This window comes from Glandiceps talaboti, chromosome 18 (genome assembly GCF_964340395.1).
Source record: "Glandiceps talaboti chromosome 18, keGlaTala1.1, whole genome shotgun sequence".
Taxonomy (NCBI): Eukaryota; Metazoa; Hemichordata; class Enteropneusta; family Spengelidae; genus Glandiceps; species Glandiceps talaboti.
This window is the reverse complement of record NC_135566.1, coordinates 10,561,292-10,571,735: the sequence shown is the minus strand read 5'-3', so window position 1 is coordinate 10,571,735 and position 10,444 is coordinate 10,561,292. Positions and strand designations below refer to the sequence as shown.

The 10,444-nt window shown below is 36.7% G+C and overlaps 1 protein-coding gene across 8 annotated transcripts in view; it reads right to left on the bottom strand.

Annotated features, from left to right (window-relative positions):
* Window positions 1–213: 213 nt before the first annotated feature.
* The window catches only part of LOC144448914 (uncharacterized), a 40,847-nt gene continuing 30,616 nt past the window's right edge, over window positions 214–10,444 (bottom strand). For 5 of the 8 annotated variants that reach the window (XM_078139269.1, XM_078139270.1, XM_078139273.1 and 2 more), the window contains 10 exons: window positions 9,996–10,058; window positions 9,338–9,400; window positions 7,848–7,913; window positions 6,612–6,817; window positions 4,446–4,604; window positions 4,014–4,144; window positions 3,202–3,377; window positions 2,440–2,603; window positions 2,119–2,217; window positions 214–1,747 (listed from right to left, as the gene is read on the bottom strand). In XM_078139269.1, the coding sequence (XP_077995395.1) occupies window positions 1,617–1,747; window positions 2,119–2,217; window positions 2,440–2,603; window positions 3,202–3,377; window positions 4,014–4,144; window positions 4,446–4,604; window positions 6,612–6,817; window positions 7,848–7,913; window positions 9,338–9,400; window positions 9,996–10,058 (1,258 nt within the window). In that variant the 3' untranslated portion in view covers window positions 214–1,616. The remainder of the gene's footprint in view (window positions 1,748–2,118; window positions 2,218–2,439; window positions 2,604–3,201; window positions 3,378–4,013; window positions 4,145–4,445; window positions 4,605–6,611; window positions 6,818–7,847; window positions 7,914–9,337; window positions 9,401–9,995; window positions 10,059–10,444) is intronic. The other 3 variants (XM_078139272.1, XM_078139271.1, XM_078139275.1) reach the window with 3 other exon arrangements.

The window sequence follows — 10,444 nt, the reverse complement described above, 5'->3', positions numbered from 1 at the left end:
TGGGGGCGCTATAACTGATTTCCCGAGCTCAACACTTCAATCTCGTCCATCCAAGACTCGTGACGATTCCTCAAGAAAACTTGCTTTTCATCTCTCTCTCTCTCTCACACACACACTCACTCTTAACGTTGGTGGCGCTCTTTACTATAAAGATGCTTGAGACAGCAGGAAATTCAAAGTGTTGAATAAAGAACATACGACTTTTAGGCTAGCGGAGATCATTTTTATTATTTCTCTCTCGTAAACACTTGCAAGCATAGACCATTTTTTTTATTTCATAGTATTTTGACAGCAATCAATAAAACTGCTTAAATATCTTAAGATTTCTAAAAGTATTATCCATAATTTTGTCTCACTCATGTAAAAATAGTAGAAATATTGCTGTAGCATAACTGCAATTACAACATGCACCATTTCAAAATTCTCACAATATTCTTATTTTTGGTTGACTTGTTTACGAATGGAAACAAAAAAAAACCAAGTCCTCTGTCTTCAAAGACACAGCCACTCAACACTATTATGCTGTAAACACGTGTCCAAAATACGGTCCTACAATTTGCAGGCAAGTCCATGACATCATACATAGCAATGTCTACTCAAATCTGATTAAAATTTGTTGTGGTGAATACGACTTGATTTCTTTCTTTACCTCTATTTCCTTTGTTTAGTGTCAACAGAATTGAAAACAAACGACAATAAAGAACGGAAACAGAGGTAAATAAAGAAATCGAGCCGTATCCACCGCATCAGTTTTCATCAGACTGCATCTACTCATAACATAAAGTGATGTCTTTTGACCCCCAATAAGGGGGAAATAGACAATTATTAAATACGGCACAAGAAATTGACATGCGAGGCAATAAGCAGATTTTCTGTGATAACGACCGTGTTGATACTTTGGTGACGATAAAAACTATTTGACCTTAAACATTAATAATGAAGGTCAAATGTGTGTTTCTAAACAGAACACTGATCTCTAACAGTACATGTACACATGTATACATTCGGCATCACACGCAAAACTTTGAAGACTAAGGTCAGGGTCAAAGGTTGAAAAAGAAAGCTTACTTCCTGCTGATAATATAGGTTTACATACTTGAATGGAATCTCTATGTATTCAACATATTGAGTTATAGTTGAAACTTACAACAATGTTGTTGTTTGACCATAATGGTCATAGAGGGCGCCATTTTAAGAATAGTGTTTGACATTTGTGCCAGGTTTGGTTGAAAATTGAAATGTGGATGTCACAGATATAGGGGTGTTTGTGTTTGGATCGAAAGTTGAATTCGATACTATAGTTTACCAACACAGATGAATTTCATTTGAAGAACCAAATCTTCAATCTTTTGGATGTACATGTATTTAAGTTCCTACTCAGTGTATCGCAAACCAATATGGTTTGCATTTTGCAAAGTTATGGATGTTTCACTACCGCATGAAATTGTACAGTACATATTTGAGTAAGTCCACATGTATACACCTATGATGCAGAAGGCAGTGTTTGGTCATCTAGGAATTTCGCACATGATTAAGTAAGTATTGCTGAATATTAAATGTTTGCTAGAACTGACTGATAGTACATAATCTATGAAGTAAAGACAGATATAGTTCATTCAAGATGCGCATGCTTGTCTGACACTCATCTCCCATGCATCTAGCACTTGTGATAGGGAGTATCTGTCTGGCATTCGCAGTAACTGTGAAGTCAGCGTCCTTTGCACTGATTGTAGAAATGATGTCGCCCCTGGAAACAGAAAGATAAAGAAAAAATTGACATATGACAACTAACAGGGAAGGAGTACCAGTTATTTACATAAGAATAGTACTGTTGATGTAATTGCTACCTAATGCAATAGTGTTGTCACATGAAACTTAGTCTGTAAGGTACACTGTGGCAGGGTGCCCTCACACATCAGTCAACCCGGGAGAGAGAAGGCCGGTGAGGGCAGAACGACGCGACATATCTCACAATCTACATGAAAATGAGGTGGTTTCAAACAGATAATTTGACATTCTTCCCCAATATTTTCATTTATCATTTATTCCATATGATAGAGTTGGCCAGGTCATAAGAAAAAACACAAACAAACAGGGCCATCTTTATAATGAACTTACCATACTCTGGTGAATTAGGTTCACACTGTGGACTTGTTACTGGATAATTTTCTGGCAGTGTAATACTAATGGGTGGTACACTTGGTAAATACTTATCATCTGGAAGAAGTACATACATAATTATTTAAATGAATCTTTACTTCAATATGATATACAAAATAATTCAAATAGCCAACAGCCAATAGTAGTGAATGTACAATAATTCAAATAGCCAACAACCAATAGTAGTGAATGTACAATAATTCAAATAGCCAACAGCCAATAGTAGTGAATGTACAATAATTCAAATAGCCAACAGCCAATAGTGGTGAATGTACCTACCTAATTTACATATCAAATGGATGGCCTTTCCACCGGTATGATGAGCTGGGTCCAGATTCACTTTGAATTTATTACTCAGCCTTGCTACTTCACCTTGCACTACGTGAGGAATATGTGACTCTTCCTTTTCCACCTTTAACCTTTTGGCTGGTGGTGTTGGACAACTGAAATGGATATTTAAAAAAACAAAGTAAGCTGTTGAGTTAAATGTATGAGGGCGCTAATGATGTGACAAAATATAACAGGCTTGTATTTCACAGACTATCGAACCTCAGTTCAGCTGTGCAGAAGTGTCATAGTACACTATTTAACTCAAACAAATGCCTACTCATGGTGTGAAACTAGTCAGAGATTCAAACCATGGTTGAACAGGATTAGTACTGACAGTATTTACACTATACAGTGATGCAAACTGCCATTTTGCTCAAAAACAGTTCCTCATATCCACATCAGAAATCAAATATGGCCGCTTATCTAATCTTATCCACAATAATTTATAAAATGCCAGACTTAGAAATCACAGTACTTTTCAATCATGCCAATATGGTCAATCCAAACAAAATGCTTTATTGAACATACATATCTTTAGTTTGTTCTTGAATATATTCAGATTTGATGATTGTCATATGCCCAATGGAAAGAAATCCATAAGAATTCCTAGGTGCAAAGTTTGGAAATGCACATCTATTTATGGTAGCATACATGTAGGAGCTTGATATTACATGTATCATAAAAGGTATGGACTCAATTAATGATTTTCACCTGATAGGGGTACCATGTATAGCTTGCATTGGTGGTCCAAAGGTCCTTTGTAATGTATGGTTTAACATTGGTGACTTGATGTGTTGTAAAATAGCATCTAGTAATGGTTGACACATATGTTGTTGTTTTTTAGTTTGTGTATCTGATGCCAAAGCAGGCGCTGACGATGTCGATGACTGCAATGAATTACAAGGATGGAAATGTATCATCAAGATTAGACATTGACGGAGATACCAAATTCAAACATGTAACTTTGGTAAAAAATTTCTAAAAGTTCCCCTGGGTTTTGTACTGTTTTTCAGGTGCTCTTGGGATCAACTTTAACACAATTTTCCCGAATCCACCCTGACTATTCGGATCATATATACACTGAAAAAAACTAACAAAATAGTGAAATCAAACTGCAGCTGCTCCTGCTAGCTTCATTTCTGCTTGCCACATAATCACTACCATTTTGGAAGCTTAACACATAGGAATCACATACATATATGTTGTAAAAATTTGGGGCACTTTTACTTCACTTATTTCTGATGCATGTAGGAAATGAGACTCGGGTTTTATTTATTATTTCAAATTCCCATGGCTATTTCTGTCAAATTTTGATAAATTTATAAAAGAAGGAAAATACGGTATTCAAGATTTAATTTGTAAAGTCACTTCTACCGTGATTACTTAATGCAATGCCAATCCAATGCTCATTTTCTCCTGGTCATATTTTGGCACAGCACCAGATCTCAGCCTCATATCCCCATACATGCAAACCCTTTCTTATCGACCCATTGTAAAATTCAACATTGTACTTTTTAACTTACCGGTCTGATTTGCAGTTCCAGTTTTTCTAGAACTTGTTCACATTTTAGTAATGTATTAATTGGCATTCTTTTGTTTGGATCTTGTAAAATATCCAGTAAATTTTTCATTTTATTCAGTTCATTCTTCCTGTCTGTAAAACACAATGGTGTTACGTTAATCAAATTGGTACGCAAAAGCACCAATGTGTCAAAACAAAACTGACTCTTCTGAAATCAAAATACACAATATTATCACAAAATTGTCTAATCTCCACAAATACAAGAGAATAGGCATACTGTGTTCCTTCTTGTTTTCACATTAAAACATATTTTTTTACAAAAAGCATGATCGTAAAGTATGAAAATGAAGTTTATCGAGTTTACGCAATGTTGAGAGAATGTGAGATCGCCGATAAAATACGTATATAAAGTAAATATTATACATGTACATACTTTCATCTTTGCTGACTTTATTTATCATTCTTGTCAGTGGTTCAATATATTTGGACAACTGTTTCCATTTTTCAATGTAGGCCTGCTCATCAACTGCACCTCTACCGATACCAGTGACTTGACTTGGACTGGGCACTGCACCAACAGAGTTGGGATTCCCTGCAAACAGCAAATACAACTTAAATGAATTCTAACAGAAAGTTCTCCAAGTATAATATAGTGGACCCTCGATAAGTTGCAGGTCACAGATTCCATGATAACAACTACGACTTATCGAGGGTTGCAATTTAGTGAGGCGCTAATTTATATACTCACAATCACACAATGGAAATGAAACAGAACAAAAACGAAAATTTGTACTTGTCTGAAGAAGTAGCACATAAAGTAAAGTTATTCATAGCTTTGGATCGTGGTCGGCCGACTACGTCAGACGTCAACAAAGTCTCAACTTTTTACGGTTCCACATCCACCCATGAATAGTGGACTCCCCCGATCTACGCACATTCTACATTGATTTCCCAAGCCCTTCTGTACTATGTAAAGTAATTGTTAAATCAAGACACTTCTATTCAACAATGGAATTGAACAAAGTTGGCAACAATTTAAATGCTAACAGATGTGTGTAATAAAGTTGAACATCGTGGTCATTTCGGTTACCAATTATTTGTAAACAAGTCATTAAACCTATACTAGCTGCTACTGAAACTTTTATTTTTTGAAACTATTTTGTTATGACTTACTCGTAATATCTTACACCCTGAACAGTATTGAATCACTGGCAGGTAAACAATTTTGTGTAACTCTACACATCATAAACCCTTAAACAAAACGTCGCCTGGCTCAACAAAAATCTCATTAACAAAGCTACATTCTATCGGCTGGCTAGACAAAAATCTTACCAACAGCGTTTCATCAATTGTATGGCGTGACAAACATCTTTACCGATATTGTTACACTTTCTTTGCGTGAGCTACCATTATCTTAGCAGGTTGACGCCAAATTCATATGTCCCTGCCAGGTCTGGCGCATTCTTTGATATTTTTGAGACAGTCAATTGACTAAAATGTATCAATTGTAGTTCAGTTCTTGTTGTGCCAGATGATAACATGTGGAACTATTAATTAGATTTTTGTCGAGCCAGAGGAGAACATTTACAAGATCAAAGAGATATTTTGTCTGGCCAGACAAACTCTGTGGCAATGTTAGAGAGATTTTTGTCGAACTAGGTGACATTTCGTTTCAGGGTTTGTGATTTCCATTGTAGTATGGTTCGATAAATCCCATCAAATTGATTTTTGAGTCCGCACCCTAAATCAGCGGCCCCAACACAGCCTTGTTACTGTGTTACTTATGTACGATGTATAATTATTGACATTTTAACAATTTTTAGTGAATGTATCCGTTGGTTGTCTGAAGGAGACAATAATACTCCAGTTACAGATAGTGCAGCTTTAAGGGACACCTCAGAAATAGTAGGATAAAGTTTGTGACACGATGATTTTAGGGGTTATTATATCATTTAAGAGATTTCAGTTGAATAGTTCTACATCTCAAAAAAATCATTCATCTGACTTGCCCTTTTAATGGGAACACTGTATGCAATGGTGAAGCATATCAATAAATTGCAATATACTTAGCAAAGTTTTAATGAGAAGACAAGCCATAGTGACTTTGGGTATTGGGAAGACAAACCACACTGACCTAGGGTGTTGGGAAGACAAACCACACTGACTTGGGGTGTTGGGAAGACAAACCACACTGACTTGGGGTGTTGGGAAGACAAACCACACTGACTTGGGGTGTGGGGAAGACAAAGCACACTGACTTGGGGTGTTGGGAAGACAAACCTCACTGACTTGGGGTGTTGGGAAGACAAACCACACTGACTTGGGGTGTTGGGAAGACAAACCACACTGACTTGGGGTGTTGGGAAGACAAACCACACTGACTTGGGGTGTTGGGAAGACAAACCACACTGACTTGGGGTGTTGGGAAGACAAACCACACTGACTTGGGGTGTTGGGAAGACAAACCACACTGACTTGAGGTGTTGGGAAGACAAACCACACTGACTTGGGGTGTTGAGAAAACAAGCCATATTAACCTGGGGGGTTGAGAAAACAAGTCATAGTGACTTGGAGTGTTGAGAAAACAAGCCATACTAACCTGGGGTGTTGAGGGCACTTCCAGGAGACTGCACAGCAGCTGGTGTTCTGACAGAACTAGACGCTGTAGAACCAGGAGCTGGAGATGGTATTGCACTTGTACTGATACCTCCTCCACCTGTTGCACTATTACTGCCATGAGACTGAGGTGGCTGAGGAGATGGAGAAGGTTGGAGATAGCTGGCAGGAGACTGCAATTGCTGAGACCTGTTGATATGCATTTAACAAAAAGTCTCATGGTATGGCTAGTAAATTAATATAGACATTGTAAACTACAATTTCATCCAAAATCTATCTATTTCCCATTTACTTGTACAAGTATTACTTCAAAGCATTTTGAAGTTTATGGATTTTTGGGCACAATTACATTTTTCACAAGATCTGCACTGCAGCATTGGTCAGGGATTTGAGGAGTCAGTAGCCAGGAAAAACTGTCAGTTAGGCAACAACAAAAAATCATTTCTGGTCAGGACATTTTGTCTAAAGTGGTGCAATAACGCAATTTTTTTTATTCTCGACAAACCTGTTGCTCAATCTACTATATATGGTAGTTACTGTTCTTTTTATTTAGTACTTTACAGCAAGTGTGTCAAGTGGGGCAGACGTCATTTGCTTGTTCATGATTGGCTCTGCAGTTGTCTTCACTGAAGTAGCAATTAATGTAAGGAGGGTTATTTTTTGTTTTCCCCCACATCTGCAGATTGCATGGGCTGGACAAACACACATAAAAAAAACACCGACGTGGGGGTTAATTAAGTGATGCATGTGCTGACCAGAAACAATTCTTTCTTTTTTGGGGGAGGGGGCTTACTCCGCAATTTCTATTCAGCTGATGATGATGAGAAATGATGTCATACAAGCTTTCTTTGAAAGTTTGAACATAGACAATGCAAGGTTTTGTCTGTTTGAACCCCATTATATTGCCATGGCTAGCTGATTCCTGAGTCACAATTTTAAGTTTGAATAAAACAAGTCTTCTTAATTTTAAGACAAAGCCCCCAACATTAATGTGCTGTTAATGTCTGTTATATTTGTGATTTTTCATGCACCTCTGCTATGCTGAGTTCACATTCCTGTTATATACATTACATTTGTGATTTTTCAAGCATCACTTTTTTTTCTGAAGTCCCCACTGTTTTCTTTTGCTGCCATGCGCTCAACATGCTATGCTTATCCGTACAAAATGCACTGGAATGTTTGATGCAATGTGGTAAGTAAATGGTTAATTGGTACTAACATGTGATGTTGCTGGCCAGGTGAGGGTTGTGGAATATAACCCACAGGTGATGGCATAGGTTGTGAACTGCAAATTAACATAGACATGATGGCAAATCAAATGTTAGTAACGATTAATAAGCTGTGAGAGATGACAATGCTAACAATGTTATACTTCTCTGGGACGTAGATAAGGGCCAGCAGCCGGCAAAAATAACCGACTACTCTGTAATTTCTTGACAGCTACCTTTTTTCCTGAATTTGTGTTAAAAATGTATGTGCTTTGTTTCAACCACAATATATCTATTGTTGATCAGACTCATGGGTCTCCCCCTCAAAGGTTTCACTACCTACTGTTTCTAATAGGGAACTTGCACACCCGCCATGTTGAATGTTGCATCATGGGAAATTTGATATTAAATGCTAATCAATTAGTATTATGAACAATATTGGTATATTGTTTGTAACCACAAATGATCAATTCATAGTTACCCTGACCATTGTGGGAGGTTTATTTTATCGGTAGTTCCAGATAAGGTGATATGATAACCTCAGATAATCCCATAGTCCTTTGCATCTGAGCATGCTCACTCTGGATTGCAAGTTCTCTATTGTACCTCCTAATTTTACCTCTCATTTTAGAATTAGGGGCATCCCTACTTATAGACCATATCACCATGATTATAAATGCCTTGACTTTGCTTTTTGTTTGAATATTAAAGATTCACTGACAGCTAATTGGCTAACAGATACAGCAATAACCAATCAGAAATGGACTAAAATACAGTTATCTCTGAGATGTTCTACACAAAGACATAGTAACTATTGTGATGAAAATATATGCTGTATGAGCAAAGTCTGAACTCAGAATTGCAAAATCAGTTTTCTTCTCTTGTTTACATTTCCATAATTTTTTGTATACTGTACAAAATACAAAATAAAAAGGTGAAATCTCCCTGACTATGTAACACTGTGTTAGCCAAATGCCTGATTATTATTATTAGACTTTATTATAAAGCCGATAGACTGTTGGGCCAAAGGCTCTCCTCCACACAGTGTCTCTCACTTGACAGCATAGCTACTGCCCTCTAGTGGCAGACATTACCTTACCATGTCATGTCACGGCCAGTAAGTATACTCATTCCATTGTTTATCCATTTATCAATTGCTCAATGAAGCAGACTACTTTCATTCAAAAACATACAAAAAATCATAAGAAATTGGACCAAAAAAAACAACAAAAAACAACAAAAACTTTGTCTGTCTAGTCTTCAGTCACTAAATATCTGATATTCCTAAACATAATTTTGACATTTCCCTTTGAAAAATACACATCACGGAGGGAATGGATATTTTGGAATTTCACTTTAGAATAATTAAAACGTGTGAATTTTCACTAAATTCTGTATAACATGTAAAGGAATACTCTAAATACTATGTGTGCTATTATGTATGCATGTAAGTGACTGAAAGCTGTATGGATTATTTAAACACAAAATAACTCCTACTAACATATGATGTGATTGATTAGGTGAAGGCTGCATGTATCCAGCAGGTGATGCCATTTGTTGAGAACTGAAAATCCAAACAAATAACAAATGAAAATTCAAAACATATTATCAATGAGTACAAAGTCTACTGACTGACATCACCCAACATGTAAATGTTATATTGTGCTAACAGGGCTGTCTCTGAATGTTGCACAAGCTCGGGAAGTGAAATTCCTCTGATCAAGTCAAGCTTATCTTATCGTTCCCCTTCCCTCTAAAATGAAAGTTCACATGTATGATATTGATACTTGGATTTGGTACAATACTGTTGATAGAACCCCATTACATGTTGAAGGTATTTGTACAAGAGCTTGTAGTGCTCTTGGGTGAAGTGCAGCAGAAAATACTGCAAGCGTGAGTGCAAAGACACCTCATTTTCGACCAAAGAGTAGACAACACACCCTAAAGGGCAACATATATATATGTAGAGGGTGTAGCCCCCCAGGGCTGCTGTAAGTAAGAAATGCCATTCTAAGCTATTCACATGCTCCATGCTATTCAAAATACCACGAAACCTTTTGACCAATCACAAACTTATGACTACAAGCATCCAACTACATCTTGACCTAAAGACTCTGAAAACAGCTTTAGAGATTTAGTGATAATATGTGTTTACTTACACTGGATGGGGTTGACTGGGTGATGGTTGCATGTAACTTGCTGGTGATGCCAAAGGTTGGGAACTGAAAAGTCAAACATATTCACAAAATGTAACCACGATACAACATAAATTTCAACAAAACGGATGCAAAATTAAAAGTTGTCAATAATCCAGTCTCTATTAAAGTGGCCATATGGATGAGGATTGTGTATTTATTTTGGATTTTTAATTTATGATACATTTTATCATGGCTTCCTACTTGAAAAATCAACGTGAAACAACATATTCAAAGTCCTTGTTTGTAACTCAATAAATTGCAAAAGATCAATATATGTGTAGAATGTCTGTTATTGTATGTACAATAACAAACTTTTTACACATTTTTTTAGCATTTTGCAAGGTATTAAATGACAAACACTAAGTTGTTTCACATTGATTTTTCAAGGAGGAAGCCATGATAAAATGTTT